Consider the following 21,221-nt stretch of genomic DNA (forward strand, 5'->3'; position numbering starts at 1 on the left):
GGACGTGCGTCGCGGTCACGCGAACGGCGGAGGGCGTGTGGCCGCGGGTCGATCCGATCCGATCCGGCTTCCGCCGCGGGGGAGCGGGGAGAGCCGGGTGCCCGGGTCGGCGATGCCAATAGGCTCAGATCCGGCGCCCAGCGACCGACCGTCGGCCTCAGATTGAGTCATAAATTCCACGGCAGCGATTATCAAATTTCACCACTGCGGTGGGGGGGGTGGGTGGGGGTGGGGGGGATTACTCTTGTGGGAAATGAGACAGTGATGATATTGAAATTTTTTTTTTAAAGGGGGTGGGGGGTGGGGGGGGTGACTGAAGAAAGATGGGGGGGGATGAGAGATTGAGTGGAGAGCGGGCTAATAGGAAAAGGTGGGGGAGGGGAGGAGTGGATACGGGTGGGTCAGAGAGGTGGCTGGGGGGTGTGGGGAGCGGGGGGGTTCAGATTTTTCACCCCTGGGGAGGGGGGGGGGGAGCTACCCTGGGGGGTGGAAAACACACGCTCTCCCGGCGCTATTCCCGCTAAATAAATTGTCTGTTGCAGAGAGCTAGCGTTGCCGCGGCAATAATCCACAGCCCAAACGACAGAGGGAAATGACACGGTTGATCCCAGCACCCCCCCCCTTCCCCCCAACCCCGCACCCACACCATGCCCACCTCGTTAAGCCACAGAAATTACACGGTTGGAGCAATGCCCATTACATGCTTTCATCATATCTGTCACCTAATCAGCGGTTGTTGAATTCTTCCTTAACCCTTTAAGGTGTGAGTTCACAGACGTGTGATTAGAATGTTCCGAACTGAACGTTCTGATGCTGATGTAACAATCGCTACTGGTAACTGAAAGCGATGGGGTTCTAGAACACTGACATATAATTTTGAAGGAAAAAAAAAAAAACTTTACAAAAAGCCTACTCTTCCGAGGGTTAATGGTTCTCTTATTCTCCGCATTTCTTACCACTGCCAGTGTAATATACACAATGAGCAAAGCTTTCACGGTGGGCTTAAAAAATTGCCGTTGCTAAGCAACCCTGCATGCAGAATTTTCCAAGAACAACAATCGCGCGTCGTTCTAACCCTTAAAGGAATCCACCGCCCCCCACCCCCCCCCCCCCAGCGCTAAGAGGAGAAGCCGCGACTGGTAAATGCGCTAGCTTGCGCGGCGTGAATCGAAGGCGTGGCACTTTCGTCTGTGAGGTGGCGTCGCCTCCGCCTTTCGTTAAAAAAACGCGATGGAATTAGAGGAACTTGTAGGGCTCTCTGACACCGATGAGCAGTGCATGCTGCATGGGCCGTAAGGTCAGAGGTCACTATAAGGTCAGGGCTCCAATAGGTCAACGATGTGTCCTCTAAGTCAGGAGTGGATCTGTGAATATAAAAATGCTTGTAGTAGGAAGGTGTCAAACAACAGGGCATCTCTCGATTTGACAGGAACGTCATAATGATGGGAAGGGCCTACAATTTACATTTAATTTGCATTTAGGCACTCAGTGGACACTCTTATCCACAGTGACTCATAAAAGCGCATAGATTAAGGGTTCAGGGAGTCCTCTGAGCCGATGAGCGGACATCAGTGCCATAACTGAAGTAGTGCTCAAATCAGAATTGCAATCGAACATTAAAAGTGGCAATCGGGGAGGGGGTTCTAGAAGGTTCTGTCCTCAAGGACAGTAAACCAACCACTTGACACAAGATCACACAGCAATGTCCTCTGTCTGCATGATATTGCTTAAAGCACTAGTGTGGCAATATTCACAACGGAATATTACTAACAGGGATAATGTGTATTCGTGATTTAGATTTACTTTGTGCACACCCAATTCAATGCAAATAAAATTGGTATTTATATCCCTCCCCCCCCCCACCCCCCCCCCCCGCCCCGCCCCGCCCCCTCCCCCCCCACCTGAACTAAGGCTAGTGAGACTCCCAAAAAGAACTTTGGGGGATAGGGGGGTACCACCACCTTTTATTGGCCAGCTAAGGGAGCAGTCAGAGGTGTGCGTGTTATAGAAAACGCACTGTGGCGGGATGGGGGCGTGGCTTCCCCAGGAGGGACACAGGACGGCCCGAGGTGGAAGACAGCCCTCATTAGACACGGGTCCGAGGCTTGGAGTCACACTCAGGTATAAAAACGAAAAAGGACGTGGAATTTGGAAAACCAAAACTTACAACGGCATGCAGAGGACTGACTGTTGCGTCGTCTTGCACAAAAACAGGAGTAATTAAAGTCAGTGGGGGTGAAAGGAGGCCAGCAAACAGCACGTAATTACGGTCTGCGGCATTGTGGGGGGGGGGGGGGGGGCTCGCTGTACACACGAACCGTACCGTACGATGCAAGGGATTTCTTTTTGTTCGCTGGCTTTGTTTCAGCAAAAAAAGCAGAATAAGTGAGCTCTCAGCACTGGAAGGGCTGAAAGGAGTCCTGTGACAGGTATGGGTAGAGCGTGGGATCCGCAGTGCTCCCCCCCCCCCCCCCACCCCGCTGACAGCCACTGTCAAAAAACACACCGGGTCCTCATATTACCCCTGTTCCTGTCGGTTGAGTGTGTGTGTGTGTGTGTGTGTGTGGGGGTGGGGGGGTGGGGGGGGGGGGGTGGTAGGGGGGTGGTGGTCCTCTGCCACAAGTCGGCCCCCGCTCGCCCTGGTGGGGGATCGTCCAGGGTGACGGATCTGGACTCCTGTGTGACACAGCCAGTCAGAGCAGAGCATTCTGGGATAGGAATGACACATATTCCCCAATTTCATACACTGTACCTTCCCTGGGTGGGAAGGGCTTGCAGTTAGTCTGTTTCACATGATGTAACACACTCAAACACACACATTAGGGTTTTCATTGGGTCTTGCACATATACACATAGACACACTCATACACACAAGCGCACTCTATCACACACACACACATAAGCACACTGTAACACACACACACACACAAACACACCAAAAACATGCGTACACACAGACAAATGCTTTTTGCACACACAAAAAATACAAATAAACACAAACTAATAAGAGTCAAGCGCAAACACAAACACACACAGAAACCAATTCACACATACACTCATACACCCACACGCGCTGTAAATTCACCTTAAACTATCTCTGAGTAGACAGCAAGACTTCTTAGGATACACAGCAGACAATAGCAATAAGAGCCCTTAATGCTACAGGAATGGAGCAGAGCACCATCTTGCCACACAAAGAACTCCCCCTCAGGAGAGCTGCTCAGGAACATCAGCGTTCACCTGGTTCAGGTGTGTGTAGGACTCTTCCTGCCATCGGGGGGGGGGGGGGGGGGGGTCTACCTGATGCTTTGTTCCTGACCACTCCCCCCCTGGATTATCCCTCACTTAGCAGCTCCTCTGAGTCCTCATTTGGAAAGCGGACGTGAGCATCGACTCCACCACAGTCACAGCAAGTGCGTCTCACACCAGCTGTTAAGCTCTCCGTTTGCTGTTTTACATTCAACCCGAGTTGCTGTTGGCCAGAGGGAAAAGGATGCTTGTGTGTCCTTGCAAAAGACCATCTGTTTTTTTTTTTGGCTATCTCAGTTCCTAATCTGGCCCCTCGAACCAGCCCCGTGTTTTAAAATGGTAATTCATTACGGCTTCTGTTACGTGGCCTTAATACATGTGTAATTACAATGTAATTACAGGTGTACAAACACTTTGTTACAGATTAATTACGTTTGAAAGTTCTGCTTTATTTTTCTGAATTTTTTTTGGTGATTTTCTCTCCACTTTAGGTGATGTATTGTTAGTGTTCTGCCACAAAATGGCTGACATTGATGAATCAGAATAACGGAAACAGGGATTCAGAGTTTTGGAAAGATCACATGGAATAAGCAATGAAAAACGTGAGAAAGAAGAGAAACTGTGCAGGTGAGAAAGGGGCAGGTGGGGGCACCTTCACAGCCCAGACATGCTGAACATCAGCATCTCAAATACTTCAGTCGCACTGCCACACGTCAGTGAACAGGACTAGCAGATTAGCACAATATTTCTTGCACTAGGCTGGATGCGTGTGTGTGGGCGTGTGCGCGTGTGAGAGAGAGAGACCGAGGTTGCTTTCATGAAGCCACAAACTCCACTACCTGTACGCGAGAGTGGAAGAAATAAATGGTATGTGTGGTTGCTTTGAAGAACCCAACAATCCTTCATTCTATGTCTGAGTGAGAAAGAGAGAGAGAGAGAGAGAGAGAGAGAAAGAGAGAGAGAGCAAGAATATCTGTGCATGTGTGTGCGTGTGTGTGTGTCTCTTTCTACAATCCAGCCATCTAGCCCTGCACATGCCCAAGAAGGCTGGTGTTACAGCAGGAACAGTAAAGGACCCAGTTTAAAATGGCCACGCTGAGGCCTCTTTCTCCACTGCAGAGCTGCCTAAACCCTAAAGGATGGCAACTGTGCACAGAAATAGAATCCTCTCTCATCCCTCTGCCTGAACAGCGCTGCAGCGCATCCTCCTCTGCCTCCTACTCATCCTCCTCTCTTTCCTCCTCCTCCTCCTCTCTTTCCTCCTCCTCCTCCTCCTCTTCCTCCTCCCCCTCAGAACGCAGCCAAAGGCCACAGATACGCAAGCGGATATTTCCACGCAGCACTTACGAAGTTGAGAGAATCGAACAGCACAGCGTGATGGGGGGGCGGGACTCGACGGGACGGGGGGGGACGGGGGGGGGGGGAGACGTGCGCCCCCGGCCAGGCGTGGGGGCGTTACGGACGACGCCGCGTAACCGTCGCCGTGGAGACGCCTCTCTGTGACGCGCTGCAGGTGTGTAAACGGATGAAAGGGAACTGAAGCAGGGGCTGAGTGTGGCACAGCAGACAGAGGCTAACGCCCCCTAGGGGAGAGGCAGAGGACTGCGGGTCTCCTTATCGTAGGCCAGCGCACCTCCCTTTGTCATCGGTGAAACAGAGCGGCTTTTCAACGTCAGTTCTGGACCGATGACCCACACAGTGTTATTGAGACTTTCTATGACTAATGCACCTCCCCCCAACACCCTCACAGACACACATCCCCTAACACACACAGACACACACACACACACACATACACACACCCTCACAGACACACATACCCTAACACACACAGACACACACACACACACACACATACACACACCCTCACAGACACACATACCCTAACACACACAGACACACACACACACACACACATACACACACCCTCACAGACACACATCCCCTAACACACACAGACACACACACACACACACACACATACACACACCCTCACAGACACACATAAAGTGAAAGACTGTGGGTTCTTGAAAGAAACCACACTCTCACACCCTCTCTCTTTCAGACACAGTGGAGTATAGCGGCTTCTCTAAAGCAATTAGACATACACATACACACACACTCATGCACGCACACACAACCACACACACACTCATGCATGCACACACACACTCAACAGTTTTCATTAGGTCGTGCATTGCATTGCAGTTATTTGTACACTAATGCAACTTGAGCTCACCGGGCTCATAAACTTTGTGCTGATCAGATTTGATGCAAATTCTGAATGCTTTATTGCCATGAAATACATTATTAAAAATTGCCAAAGCGCACAGAAATACTTTGCACAGAATCACAGATTAGTTATAATTATTAATCATAATCTCTTAATAAATGTGAAGTTTATGCCCATAGTTCAATATAAATGTAATGTCTTTAAGCGTGTGGGGTCCTCTCTCTCTCTCTCTCCCTCCCTCCCTCCCTCCCTGTCTCTCTCTCTCTCTCTCCCTCCCTCCCTCCCTCCCTGTCTCGCTCTCTCTCTCCCTCCCTCCCTCCCTGCCTCTCTCGGTCTAACGGTCTGTACAGATACCTGCTGAGGGCACCTGTGGGTCAGGTGGGCGATATGACAGGTGGGTGAGTAACGCACCCCCACGTGCCACAGGCCACCCACCAGCAGGGCTCAACATCGTCACAACGAGACAGACGAGTGGGCAGAGCACAACTTTTAAACCTGTCAAGTGGACCCCTCCCCCACTCCCCCACTCTTCAATGGGGTCGGCCCGCAACCCCCCCCGCCGTCTCACACACTTCAGAGGGCAGCCGCTGCCCCCTCGCGTCATTTTTGGGTGAGTCACCGAGTCGCCCCCCCCGCCCCGATTCGCCAAGCTTCCCGCCAGGCCTTCCAATAACAGCCTTCCCACTTTACCGCGAATGCACTTCAGCGCCATTCTCTGACTCAGTCCTTTGTGTGATTGTGATTGTACCCCCCCCCCCCCCCCCCCCTCGCTCTGCTGTGCTTTTTCGCCCCGCCCGACAGACCCGGGGGGGGGGGGGCAGGGGGGGGCATGGGGGTCGTATCTGTTCCTGCATTTCATGCCAACTCCAGCTCTTAATTATAAAATTAGCCCCGATAATTTCCGAATTGATATTCCAGCCTCATTTCCTGATAGGTTCCTGAATGTCATCGAAAGGACACCGTTCTGGTGCCCCAGCATAAGCATCACATCGCGGCCCAATCCACAGCTAACTCAGCGCAAGTGTGTTCAGCTAATCTGGCCAGTGCAACTGGGGACAGTGTCGACCTGCACACACACACTAGCCAAGTGGGGGCTTCAGCCATTTGTCTTCACAAACAAGGTTTGGTAAGCACAAGCGATAACTCTTGTAAAAAAAAAAACTCTTGCACTTACATTGAAACGAATGCAAAAAATTGTGGCGTGACCCTCACACAGAGAAGGGTGGATTCAATCCCCAGCACGCGGCATGTGAACGTCCAGATGGGCCCGTACACTTGCTGCACACGCACATCTCATCTTAGCTTTCATCAATAACATACCTTCCTCGTTACCACTTAAAACGTGGCTGACCGTAACGGCGTGTGGCATTAAGAACAGTCGTTTATATTTTCAAAACGATATCTGGCAGGGTGCATTATCACAGATTATCACATTATCACAGATCGCGCGTTATTTCCGGTGACAACGTGTTGCGCAACAACTTAATAAAAAGGGAAGTGAAACTTTACTGAAACTCGTAGTGTTACAAAACAGTGACGGCTGCATTCAGTTCCCCCTTTCGGCAACAGCGTTTTAACCCGCTTTCGCCCAGCTGTGAATAACGGCACAGATCAGGTCACGTCTCCGCCCATTCGCATTCCCTTCGCTTTCCAAAAATGTCCTCAGATATCCTTATCGGCTACGAGTCGCAACAACAGCTGTCCATTCTCACGAAAAAAAAAAGGCAGAGCCGCCAATTTGCTTGCCTCGTTTGGCGAGATGGAAAGAGGCTCGTCTCGACTCTGCCGGGGAGACCTTTAATTATTGTCCACAGTGCTATTTATTCCCTCACGAACTGGGACGTTCAGTCGATCACGAGCCGGAGGAGAACTCCCACACAGCACAGATGAGGGGGCAGTGAAATGGAGAGATCTCACTTATTGTGAAAACAAGACAATTGCAGCGCTTTCTCATCCCTTTTGGGAACCGGTCCCTTTTTACACGCAAAACAAAAAAATCTGACTTACAAGTTGCAGCTTACGTTTTTGGGTTTTTATTTTAATTCTGTAGATTTAGTATCAGGACTGTGACACACAGGAAGACGTGGTATCTCTTGGTGAGCACAGTGCAACCCGCGAACTTCCTGTTGAGCTGAAGGACTGGTCTCGTTCACTTTGAACATGCAGAAGAAATTCTAGATTCTATGTCTGAAGATATCACACGTTGTGTCGCCAATGCTGCCAATTCTATCTGTGTATTTCCAGCTATTAAGACTGGAAAGCACCGCAACATGATTTACTTTCCATACAGTGTGCAAATAAACACACACATTAAAAAACATACACACAAGCACACACACACATTAACACACTCATACGCACTCACACAAACACACTCATACACAGACACACACACACATGCATACAGTGCACACAACACACCGCAACATGATTTACTTTCATTACAGTGTCACTTCTGTGTCCTGATCCTCCGACTAGGTGCAGGTAATTATATACTTAGTGCTGAAGCATAGCTCCTATCAAGCCAGGATATGAGCTATAATCACATTGTCATATGAAATATAATAGAGACAGGCAGACGGTGGGATTGCTAATGCTCCCATCGAGTGAAAACGTGGAAGATCATAATTCTGTGTGTAAAAAAACACAAAAAAAAAAAAACACACAGACCACACACACACGCTCATACACACCAAACACACACAGAAGCATACACATACACGCACAACCACCCCTCCTACACACACACAAGCCTACACACAGAAGCATGCACATGCACACACACGCACACAAGACACACACACCCACACATACACACAACCCCCCCCTACACACACAAACACACCCGCACACACACACGCACACACACACGCACACACACATTATTCATTATCTCTTATTTTCAGCCCAGCCATCTGCTTCTCCCTCCCAGCGCTGCATCAGAGGAAGCAGGGCAGCGGTTTCAACATTTCCTCCCGTGGTTACAGCTCAGCGAACTCAGCGGCAGGCTGTAGCACAACACAGAAGACATGCCCCCCCCCCCCCCCCCCTCTCACCATCACCACCACCACCACACACGCCCGCCCCCTCCCCCCCCGCCCCCCCTCACCACCACCACACACGCCCGCCCCCTCCCCCCGCCCCCCCTCACCACCACTACACACGCCCGCCCCCTCCTCCCGCCCCCCCTCACCACCACCACACACGCCCGCCCCCTCCCCCCCACCCGCCCTCACCACCACCGCACACGCCCGCCCCCTCCCCCCCGCCCCCCCTCACCACCACCACACACGCCCACCCCCTCCCCCCCGCCCGCCCTCACCACCACCACACACGCCCGCCCCCTCTCACCACCACCACACACCCCCCCCCCCCCCCCCCCCCCCCGTCCCCCCTTCACAGAGCTCAGCGATTCTTATCTGGCTGTGTTTCCTACACACGCCGTGCAAGCACGCCTATATTCATCTCCCACAATGCAGCGCTCATGACCTTTTAAACTCTCTCTCTCTCTAATGATGTTTCCCTTTCCTTCTCTCCCTAATCTTTCTCCCTCTCCATCTCTCTCTCTCTCTCTCTGTATATATTTCACTCTCTCCCAACTAATGTCTCTCTAATATTTCTCTCTCTCCTTCTCTCATAATCTTTCTCCCTCTCCATCTCTCTCGCCCTCTCCCTCTGTATACATTTCACTCTCTCCCAACTAATGTCTCTCTAATATTTCTCTCTCTCCTCTCATAATCTTTCTCCCTCTCCATCTCTCTCGCCCTCTCCCTCTCTCTCTGTATACATTTCACTCTCTCCCAACTAATGGCTCTCTAATATTTCTCTCTCTGTCCTTCTCTCTCTAATCTCTCTCCATCTCTGTCTCTCTCTCTACTTTGTTTCTCAAATGTCTCTGTCTTTCTTTCTCTAATCTCTATCCCTCTTTGTAGCGTAGATGCTGTGAACAAAAACACAGATTAATCATAATTATTATTCATGATTAATCTTATAAATACGGAATTTATGCTGTTGATTAACATAATGTCATGGCTTAAAGCCTGTGCTCTCTCTCTCTCTCTCACTCTCCTTCTCCTTCTCTTTCTCTCTCGCTCTCTCTCTCTCTCTCTGATGAGACCTCCTCCTTTCATCTCCTGTCCTGAGGTGACCCCACGTTTGCTGGGGGTTCACATCTGGAATATTCACATCTGTCTCCTCTGATTCGGTTTTGTTTTTTTGTTTTTTTCCTTTCCAAAATGACCTCAAGCTTTTTTTGGGAAATAAGTGAACATTCCCAGTGTTAATTAATTTGTTTTGTTTTTTTCCCCCAGACGTCTCTATTTACAGTAAACCTAATTTATTTCCCTTGCTTCGAGGGAGGACGAACTTAAAATGCCGAATACCACACATAATGAAATTTCACTCTGAATATACGCTCAGTTTTGGAGACAGCTTGGTCTAATTCCTGGGGATTACATAGACTCTCCCTCGGGCTATCCACTATTTAGAAAGCCAAATAGCTGATGGAAAGAGATTTAAAGTTTCTAAAATACATCCGGTCTATCTGTGAGCTTAGACCCCACATTAGGTTCAGTCTGTTTTGATGTAAAAGCCACAGGAGGCGAATTAGGATCAGAGAAACTGATCCCGAATCAGTGTAGTCCTATTCTGACGAAATTAGCTTCACACAAGGATGTCCTGTAATAGGAATTATTACCTATTACTGTGATTTTTAAGCCCATCAGAATCCGCTATGTCAGCAGTTTTTACCTTTAAATTTCCTGAACTGAATTACCTGCTGTTTTTTTGTGGGGAGAAAGTATGCATCTGAGGTTCTCTTGTAATACCGGTCTAGCGTAAACAAACATCTCAGTAATTTGCCGCAAAATGCGCCGCTTTTTTTCCCCTAGCGACCAGAAGTTCAATAACAGGCTCGCCTCTTTTGAAATGGTTACTCTGCCTCCCCCTTTCTTCCAGTACTGGTACTGCACCAAGGTGGACCGCACCGTTCACCAGACCTCCATAATGTTTCTGCCTCTATTTCAGCTGGTTCTGTCTGAGCAGTAATCCAGAAACCTCAGTAAGACAGATGCTTATTATTATTCCCAGGAGAAAACAAGCTTCCCCCCCCCCCCCTTTCTCCAGAGAGACAGGGTGTTCACTCTTTCCCCCGCAAGCATCCATGCTCACCCCATCACTCAAGATAAGGTCGTTATCTCAGTCGAACGTCGCCATTCGACGTCGGTTAAGAGTCTGGCGAAATGTGACAAAGGCATCAGCAGCGAATAAACCGTGAAAAGTCAAAACGACCTCAAGGTTATGTGGAATCAGCTATAAAAAAAATTTAAAAAAATTTTAAAAACATTTTATCAGTTATTTTGGAAAAACTCACTGCAAAACTTATGACAGTGTATTGACATTTGTCCTGAGATAAAATATTCTGCAAGGTTTGGTAACAATAGGTGTTATGCCATGATTCATGTAGGCTTTATGGAATACAACTGAAGTATAAAGACCTGCCTGTAAATACCAGCAATTACACCCCTTCATCAGAAACACGGTTTGGCATCGATTTCTAAACAGTGTCTCAGACTAAAGAAAAGAATAATTCCTGTTTTTTAATTGTGACTAATTTAAGAACAAATGTTGACTGAACGCTGCTATGCATATACGTCCAATCGAACCCTGTGCCTAGCAACGATGCGTGGGACTTGTGAGTCGCAGATCGTTCCGGAACTTCAAGAGGGCACACAGCTCCGTCCTCCTCCAGCTCCGTCCTCCTCCTCTCCGAACGCACAAAAAATCTCCAGCTTCTTTCCATCCCCTGCAGCAGTAACCGGAGTAACAGGAAACTCAGCTTCCTTCTGGCGTTTGTGAACTCCAAACAACCGCCTTCTTCGGCTCTGCTTCGTTGCATTTTGTTATTTAACAAAAACGCGCTTCTCTTCCTTCAGAAAGGCGGCCATCTTGGAGACGAGAGAGTTCCTCACACCGTTTCGTACAACGCCTCAATGTTTCTATTTCGTATCGAAAAAGAAACACTAACCCTTTTCTCTCCGTCCTTTCTATCCGTCAGGTGTTCAGAAAAGCACCTTGACATTGGCATGGCACTTTTATGACAGTAACTTTGCTTATCTGTAACTCTCTGGATGATTGCTTACTCTGCAAACCACACTTTTGCAAGTCGCTTTGTTCAAAAGTGTCCGCCAAATGAGCTAAAGCCAGCACTGTAGGGTAATATTATACATACTCAACATGCTAATCTAGCGCAGTACTAATGCAAAAAAATGATTATGAATTATGGAAATATACGGGCCGTTGATATGGACACATTGTAGAGACTCATGACCTCCTGATTTGTCTACAGATTCTGTAAAGTTTAAGAACAGCAAGGATGAGGTGTTCCCCCACAGGGAACTTTAATCATTTCAGTGGAAAGATTCTTCATTAAGCTTTAGCCAGCCTAAGAAGTCATGCAATGACCAAGTTCCTTAATTAATCCCCCAGATGCCCAGACTTCTGTCCCCTAAAGCTGCTAGACAAGGCCAATCGTTCAATACTACAAAGCAGCCACAATAGAAGCACCGCACAATCGAATCAGATCAATATTTTTTTTTTGTATAGCATATTTTACAGACATCTGTCACAACACACTTTACAGTCGACCCTGGCCTAAACTCCCATTATAAGAGCAACCCTAGAAGGACAGTGGCAAGGAGAAACTCCCTGGGTGGGACAGACAGAAAGAAACCTTGGAAGGAACTAGACTCGGGGGGAACCCATCCTCCTTTGGCCAGCTCAGGGGGGGAGCCTGCATTACATTAGATTGCATTTACCTATTTAGCAGATGCTCAAAATGCAAACGGAAAAGGTTTAGGCAATGAGTAGAGCCAACGCCAAGTCAGCCATTTCATAACTGCAGTCACTACAAAAGCCAACACAAAGTTCAGCACCATAGTAGGTGCAAGAGGGACATTGTGGATTAAGTCCTCTGGGTATGGGGCTTTATTGGACCTTTTTCCTTTTTCAAGGATACATTTTTAAATGAATAAATAAAAAAGCAGCAGGTGGGCATAGTGTCTAGATGAAGCATCGGTAAGCAAATAATTAATGTCCAGTGTTAGTGGAGCCAGGGTGATGTGTAAACAAGAGTGCTTCCAGTCTGCAGACTAGACAGTGATTCAGCTGTCCTGACTGTAGACAGTTCATTCCATCACAAGGCGGGGTTGGGGAGGCAAATAACTGGCCCAGGTCGAGAAGCCATGGGGGGTGGGGGGTTGTCGAAATGGGAAAAAAAACAGCTCATAAACTGACCAAAAATAAGGAGCACCCTCTTCACCCGTTTTAAAAATCCACGAGCCCTAACAAAACAGGTGGCAGTGGTTTTTGGAGCATTACCCTGTTTGATAAATGATCTCTTTCCACATCACCGGTGGGAGCAGGAGTCCATAATTACCCAGCAGACGGCTTCTGGTGGATTTTCAAAGCAAACCGCCCACCCGGTTTTTGGCCGTTTTTTTTCCTATGCAGTTCCCTCGCGCTAAAACCAACTGCCGAACGCGCAGACTGCGGCTGACTGCTTCGCCACCGGTTCATTTCGCGAACTCGCGGAGGACCCGCTTTAACGAGGTTTGTAGATGAGTCTCGTTGGCTACCGCGAATTCACGGAAAGAAAAATCGACAGAGGAGTTAAAAGAACTAATGAGACTGGGGAGGGTTAAGGGGTGTACCTCTACATCACAGCTGGCAAAGAATAAATTGTGCGCCCGAAATCGGCGGTAATGTACGCTCGAACCAAAGTCATTCATACGCGTGAAGGTTTCACGTGATTACCCTCTTGCAAAGGATATCTACGCAGTAAAATGTCAAGTGTTAATTAAACCCTAACAGTGTTAATTTGATTCTGACAGATAACATTTGGTCCCCGCTGCGAATTAACACTGGTTGAACTGAAATAACACTGAACTTTCTACTGTGCATAGCGAAACGGAAACTTAGCCATAAACAGGTTAACACTCCTTAGTATTGTTGCGGTTTATAAAGAAGAAAAAAAGATCAAATGTTCTGAAAAGCTAAGCGCAATAACATTTTTTTTAAAGGAGTGGGTGGAAAAAATGATTTTGCAGGATGTAAGTCATTATCAAATTCTGTTTCTTGGAACATATTCTTAAAATATCTGAGTGGAATATTGCGGTGTTCTAAGCTTTGATCGCCTGACCCCACTTCCAGCGCGCGGCAAGACCAGGTGGACGAAGTGTACAAACTGGCTTCCGTTTCTTGTGCCACCGGCTTAAAAGTTTATCGCAGTTATATGCAATTATAATACAGCTATCACGATTTTAATCACCGGCACAGTCATGCTGTTTGGCAGAAGCTTGTGCTTTTTATGCAAGATGCTTTCACAGTAGCTAAGAATAAAAAAGAGAGTCGCAACTTTTTCTCAACCTCTTCCCGAGGGACTTGGGTAGTTAGAGTGTCTTAAGACAAATAATTAGATTTTTTGTTTTAAGAAGGACAGATTTTTTTTTGTCATGTCTACAACCTCGCTTGTTATTCTTGACAACTTCTCAGCTGAAATTCAAAGTACAAATATTAATTTTCATAGTTTGCTTACCAGGGGCAGTTTGCTTACTAGCTGGGGCCCTGGAGTAACAGAAAATACCAATTCTTTTGATGGATTAGATAGATTATGGAAGATTATGACGGGTTAGTTAAGTTATTCTTTCGAGTTTGATCTTGAAGCATGTCCAAAACCAGGCTGCTAGGAAATCGAGGGCGCGTGACTGAAAACGATCGATCGCCAGACGAGAAAGCCTTCCTGTTTGACCCAAAAGCAGGATTAAACAGCATGTACAAAGGTAGACAAAGCACTCACTTCGCACATTAGACATTGTGGACAGAAGAAAATCCTGCCTCTCCACTCCTAGTTCTTTCTTATCTCAGAAGCTGGCACCACATCTGATATCAAATGATGTCTGATCCCCTATTATCCATCCATCCATCCATCTATCCATCCATCCATCACCTATACCTGCTTATCCTGGGCAGGGTTCGCGGGGGTTGGGGGGGGGGGGGGTGCTGGAGCAAATCCCAGCATGCATTGGGCGAGAGGCAGGAATACACCCTGGACATGGCACACACACCATTCTCTCACACACTCATACCAATGGGCCAATTTAGAAGAGTCTCCGATTAGCCTACCTGCATGTCTTTGGACTGCGGGGGGGAACCGGAGTACTGGGAGGAAACCCATGCGTGCACAGATAGAACATGCAAACTCCACACAAAAAAAGGCCCAACCTGGATTCGAACCCAGGACCTTCCTGCTGTGGGGCAACAGTGCTACCCACTACATCGTCGTGCCGCCCATTGATCCCCTATTATTTAAAATCCAACTGAAGGCTGTTCTGTTCCAAGTTGCCACACAAGGGGGATTTTTATCTGTCCAGCCAGCTAAAGAGCGGTTTCTCCAGCAGCGAGTCGGAGGTCCCTTGAAAGGGACACATGAAAGCACTTAGCCACTCGTTATCACTGAAGGAAACAGGACAGCACTGCGGCGGTGGTGGTGGGGGGTAGGGGGGTCGTAGCTGTGACTTCCGATTCGGGCAAGGAGAAGGGAACAGATAAGCCTCTTCATTTGATCCGCGTGACCTTTTCTCTGTCGCTCCGTCGCCAAATGCTGTTATCCAATCGGAATGACAAATGGCCTGAATAGAGCTGTTCAGCTTATAGCCGGCTGTGTTCGCCGAGTTCAAAGCAGCAGGAAACACAACGGGCCTTATCATGCAAGGCTGGGCTTGAGTTGATCAAAGCTCTTTGGATAACTGCTAATTAAGCACCACCCACAGTAGCTACCCACCAGGTGACTGCGGATCACATGACATAAACACACTAAGCAGTCGTGTAGGGCCACAATGTTTTCATGTTTAAATTATTATTTTTATTTCTTTTGTGGCGGGGGGACGCATTTTATTTCTGCAGCATTCTCAGGGTGCAGATAGCTTTTTGATGCTATTGTTCTGCAGCGATGGGTTCGCTGGTCCAAGATTGTTTCCACAAGACCCCCAACACGCTCCGCCCCCCCCCCCCCCCCCCAGGCATCCCTTTCGTACAGAGCCAACCGCTGGCATAAACACTCCATGCAGCCAGTTAGGTCCACAACCATCCCTCAAGCTTTAAATGGTGGGTACGATTTATGCTGGAGCAATTTTGGGGCTTCCTGATAAGGGCCACCAAAACCTCAGGGCCAGCTTCCCTTTCACCCCACGGGCTAGACAGGAAAGTAAGGCTGTGTGGCAGAAACAGGAGGCGCAGGCCACCTACCCCGGGCAGACAGCTTCTTGGTGTTGATTATCTTGGCAGCGTACTCCTGTCCTGACAGGACCTTCATGCACCTGCGCACCACTGAAAAGGCTCCCCTGGGAAACAAGGAAGAGAAGTGTTAGGTGAGAGTGCTGTAACAGGCAAAACTTGTATCCACTGAAGAGCTGGAACTAAGCCACTTCAGTTTATGTTTTTGGGGGGTTTTTTTCCCCCTCTTTATTTTTCTGGGCAAATCCTCAGCATCGCCGATGCTGGTCTATTCACAGGAAAGTAAATAAATCGCATGAGCAGGTTGGGTAAAAGCTTCCATTAGCAACTGGGTTACATTTACATTTAAAGGCATTTAGTGAACACACTTATCTTAAACAGATTATACTCATTTTATACACATAGGGATGCAAAGGGTCAGAAAAACCTCCGGTAAATTCCCAAAAACTCTGGGAAACTTTCTGAAATTCCCTGAAACTATTCCCATGGAACGTTTCCACTCCTGAACGTTCCCCAAATTTTGTGACCATATATTACGCAAGTCATTTATACTGCTGGATGTTGACTGAAGCAGCTCAGGTGAAGTACCTGGCCAAAAGGAACAATGGCAGGGTCCTACCTGGGCATTGCTGTCTAGAGTTTTAGAGCAGCAAGCCCAATTACCTAGTCGGTATGCTACCAAAAAATTCAAAAAAACTGAGGGAGAAAGACTGTAGTCCCCAAACCCAACCAACAGTCAGAGATACGCAGAAGTAGCCTGCAGTGAGGTAAAGCAAGGCAAGGCAAACACATCGCGTTGAGTCGTCCATCTTTTGCTCCACTTCAGAGAAGCTTCGTTTTCCAGCCATTCTTTCAGCAAACCCAAGAGCCAAACACTCGAGCCCTCATTGAGACCGAGGGGCTGATCTTTGCGTTTATGAAAAAGTAACATTCTGCACCATTAACTTGCTGTTTGTGTTTTCGCGAAATGGAGTTTTTGCGCCTGTTTTTTTAGGGCTTCCGCAAGACGAAACGCGAAGCTCTCTTCCATAATTCAAAGTAACGACCTAGCATTTCACACGGCCCGGAGACGAGAGTTATTATAAATGATAAAGCGTATCCGCGTCTTTGAGCGCCAGGGGAACGCGACGGATCGAGAAAGTGCTGTTATTCGCCGTGGAAGGCAGAGATATCTGCGGTAAATACGGTGACGGTGCATTTAAAAAAAAAAAAACAAGTCAGGCGAAGCCAGCGTCTTCCTCAAGAGACAGAAAAGTTATTTAGGAGCCTTGAGGGCAACAGTTCTGTCAACAGAGCCAAAATATTTCCTTTTTTATTTTTGGTGCGCATGCTTGTGTGTGTGTGTGTGTATTTGAGAGGATCAGAGTGTATGTGCGTGTGTGTGTATTTGAGAGGGTCAGAGTGTGTGTGTTTGTGTGTGTGTATTTGAGAGGGTCAGAGTGTGTGTGTGTGCATGTGTGTGCCCGTGCGTGTGTGTGTGTGTTCGTGCATGTGTGTGTATCATCGTGGGACGGCTGACAGAAAGACACACAGAGGAGCAGCGTGAGCAGGAGTGTGTGTGAGTCACAGCGCCCCGGGACAGAGAGGAAACAGCCCAAAGAACACCTTCCAGTTTTCGGCTTTTCCCTCAGCCTCACTCTCGGCATTACTTTCCTAAAAATGAGCACAGCAGCCAGGAGACGAACAGCCATGTTTTTTTTCCATTTACGTACGCTCGGTTCAGTACCGCACAAGCGCTGCACACTGCACACTGGGGCCGCGTCTGGCAGCGGGAGGTCAGGAGTGTATGTTTGTTTTATGCATGGGCTGCACGCGGGGTTTCGCTCGCTCTCCTGAAGCCACGCGAAAGTTCATTTCAGCCGCAGTTCCTCGGCCAGGGGGGTGCTGGAGCCGGTGAGGGGAGTAGGGGGAGTTATATAGAGTAGGGGTCATGCAGGGGGTAGAGCAGGGGCAGTTTAGGTAGGGGAAAGTGTAGATAGGGTGTAAAGTAGGGGCAGTGTTGCTAGGGGGTAGAGTAAGGGTAGGGGTAGTGTTGGTAGGGGTAGAGTAGGGGGCAGGGGTAGTGTAGTTGGGGGTAGGGGTAGTGAAGTTAGGGGTAGAGTAGGGGTAGGGGTGGTGTAGTTAGGAGATCGAGTAGGGGGTAGAGTAGGGGTAATGTAGGTCGGGAGTAGGTTGGCAATAGAATATAGGGTAGACTAGGTGGGGGGTAGAGTAGAGGGTAGAGTAGGTGGGGTGTAGTGTAGAGGGTACAGTTGGTAGGTGGTAGAGTAGGGGGTAGGGGTAGTGTAGTTAGGGGAAGAGTAGGGGGTAGGGGTAGTGTTGGTAGGGGATCGTGTATTGGCAGGAGAGGTTTGGGGAGGTGGGTTTGTTTGTGCCAGACCGACCCCTACCAGTCTGGGCCATTGGCACTGCTGGTTGTTAGTCTACTCAAAACCAAGGATGAGAGGAGAGGGTCAATAAACTATAAACTGCTCGACTGCCACACTTCCTGACAGCTGTAAAAGCTGAGGAGATTAACAGAGAGGGGGGAGAGAGGTCTGGCACCATCACGGATCGCTGTAAACGGGTACCAGATGGGAATTATATGGAGCTCGGATATATTATTTTTTTTATGTATATTTTAATTACGCATTAGATAAAATGCGGGCAGATAAAGCCCATTTGTGCGAGTGATGCTTTATAAAATACGCTTTCGGATGTTTCTAGAAATTGACTTCACTGAAATTGACAGCAACTAGACTTCGCGGAATTGACTAATTAATAATTAGTCCCATCAATAATCTTTTCCGTCATTATACAGTGTAATGTCTTACAAGGGAAAATAAGTGCTCTCTCCCTCCCTCTCTCTCTCTCTCTCTCTCTCTCCCACTCTCTCTCCCTCCTTCTTCTCTCGCTCTCTCTGTCTCTCTCTCTTCCTTGTCTGGTCCCTCAATCTCCCTCTCTTTCTCCGTCTCTCTCCATTTCTCTCCCTCCTTTTCTCTCTCTCTCCCTCTTCTGCTCTCTCTCCTACTTTCTCCCTCCCCCTCTCCTTCTCTCTCTCTCCCTCTCCCTCTCCTTCTCCTTCTCTCCCCCTCTCTCTCTCTCTCTCTCCCCTCTGCAAGGAAAGGAAAGCAGGATGAAAGGGTTGGTTGGGGCGGGAGGCCGGCGCCCGTGGGGGTCCTCAGGACGCGGCGGGGCGGGCAGAGGCGCGGGCAGAGGCGCGGGCAGAGATTATGAAATGTTTTGATTCGAGAGTACTGGATTGCCGCCCACAGAGGGCGTTATGTAAGTGGCTCTGGCCGCCGAGCGGGGGCTGTGATGGAGAGAGCGGGGGCTCAGCAGCGAGAGGAGGGAGGCAGTTAGGGTGTGTGTGCGTGTGTGTGTGCGTGTGTGTGTGTGTGCGTGTGCGTGCATATGTGTGTGCGTATAACGCATGCCACCACAAGTGCCAGTTAGGGTCTGTGTGTGTTCATATAACGCACAGCAGTTAGGGTCTGTGTGTGTTCATATAACGCACAGCAGTTAGGGTCTGTGTGTCCCCATATAACACACGGTACCACGGGCGTCAGTTAGGGTGTGTGTGTGTGTGTGTGTGTGTGCGTATAACGCACGGCAGTTAGGGTGTGTGTGTGTGTGTGTGCGTATAACGCACGGCAGTTAGGGTGTGTGTGTGTGTGTGTGTGCGTATAACGCACGGCAGTTAGGGTGTGTGTGTGTGTGCGACTCGGAGTGATGAACTTTACTCAGGTGTTGCATGATCTGCAGACGCTACAGAGACAGCTGCTCAGCACCAGGGAGACAAATTACCATGCGTCCAGCGAGACCCAGAGACAGGCAATCACACTGTCAGGAGCACACTAACCGATTCAGTGATACGCAATCGCATACACTTATACACACATACACACACACACATGCACACACACATAAATACACAGATACTCTCTCACACACACACACACACACACACGTGCGCACACACACACACACACAAATACACAGATACTCACATACATACATGAATAAACACGCACACATTCCTCAAGCATACTCAAACATGCAACAATCACACACATACAGTACATGCAAACACAAGCACGCTCACAGGATTGTTTCATGCACACACACTCACACATATACAGATACTCGCACACATATACACACGCACACACACGCACACACAGATATACACACACAAACGCACGCGCACACACACACACAAACACGCACACACAGCATTGTTCAATATGGTCTTGAATTGAATGGCAGCCGTAAAAGCATTAGATTCACCAAGACGTTTCCTCTCATCGCCACCGAACAGCCCAGCTGAACTGGGGTCAGCTTATGGGGTCAGCTTCCTACAGACGGCACACTATCCAGCACAAGTCCGTCTTCCGCTCAGGGCTGGAAGTATGCGCGACTACCTGCGCTAGGTTAACGCCAATCCAAACCTGCAGAACCCCCCGTCGAGCACCTCTCTTTGAATGACAGGCACAGTATTTTAAAAATGTTTACACGTTATATCGCTTTTTGTATTTGGTTTCAGAAAAAACGTCCTGGTGCTGCCAGTTAGCCCGTCAAAGCACCACACCTATTCCCACTGATCACTCTGCAGTCTTCCTTCACTCTCTCTCTCTCTCTCTCTCTCTTTCCTTCATCATCTACCCCTTCCTCCTGTCTCATCACTTTTTCTTTTCTCACATCAAAAAAAAGTTCCCTCGGTCCCTAACCTCATAATGGCCCGAAAGCACGTTTCCATTGGCAACCGACACCATCCAATAATCCCGCCAACTTTGCTGCCACAGAGTACACAATTATTACCGCCACAAATTACGCAATAGTGGTCCAGCCACGAAAAGGCATCATCTCTAATAGGTTTCCGTACTGAAGGCAGTCTGTTATTTCCTGCCTGTCATCCCAAACGCTCAGACTGAACTTACTTGCCCAGTTCCTCGAACATCTGGAACTCATCGGTGAAGCGCGTGCAGGTGATGGTGGCCATGCTGGGGGCTCACAGGTGGATCCTGGCGTCGAGGTTTGGCGCGGTTTCTTCCTCGTTCCCGTCGGGGGAGGGGAGGGGGGGGTTATTTTTTTTAAACCGGAGGAGCAGACGGAGCTTGTGGGGGATCGGGCTCTTAGAGCGGCGTCTCGATCACTTTTCCCGATCTCCGGCGTGAACGGTGGAGAGGGGAGTCGGGAGGGAGGGAGGGAGGGAGGGAGGGAGGGGACTCTGAGCGACTGACAGGTCTGCTTGTTGGGGGGGGGGAGGAGAGGGGAGGGGGGGATGGCAGGCCCGCCCACCTGCCTCTCTCTCCTCCAATCCACTGCCAAAGCTCAGCCCTGGAATATGCAGCCCCGTTGTCACGGCAACTGCATCCCCCTCAGCAGTCTCGCCGCGCACACACACACGCACACACACACACACACACACACACACACACACAGAGCAAGCTCCCTTACGTGAACATAC

At 48.9% G+C, this 21,221-nt stretch overlaps 1 protein-coding gene across 3 annotated transcripts in view; it reads right to left on the reverse strand.

Moving 5' to 3' along the window:
• Nucleotides 1–20,936, reverse strand: part of LOC118224113 (calcium/calmodulin-dependent protein kinase type II subunit alpha) — a 64,255-nt gene extending 43,319 nt beyond the window's left edge. The window contains exons 1-2 of one of the 3 annotated variants that reach the window (XM_035411304.1): nucleotides 20,692–20,936; nucleotides 15,785–15,879 (exon numbers count right to left, since the gene is read on the reverse strand). In XM_035411304.1, the coding sequence (XP_035267195.1) occupies nucleotides 15,785–15,879; nucleotides 20,692–20,753 (157 nt within the window). In that variant the 5' untranslated portion in view covers nucleotides 20,754–20,936. Of the gene's footprint in view, nucleotides 1–6,656; nucleotides 6,852–15,784; nucleotides 15,880–20,691 lie in introns of those variants that run through there. The other 2 variants (XM_035411305.1, XM_035411306.1) reach the window with 2 other exon arrangements.
• Nucleotides 20,937–21,221: the final 285 nt, after the last annotated feature.

Source organism: Anguilla anguilla, chromosome 3, assembly GCF_013347855.1.
Source record: "Anguilla anguilla isolate fAngAng1 chromosome 3, fAngAng1.pri, whole genome shotgun sequence".
NCBI lineage: Eukaryota > Metazoa > Chordata > Actinopteri > Anguilliformes > Anguillidae > Anguilla > Anguilla anguilla.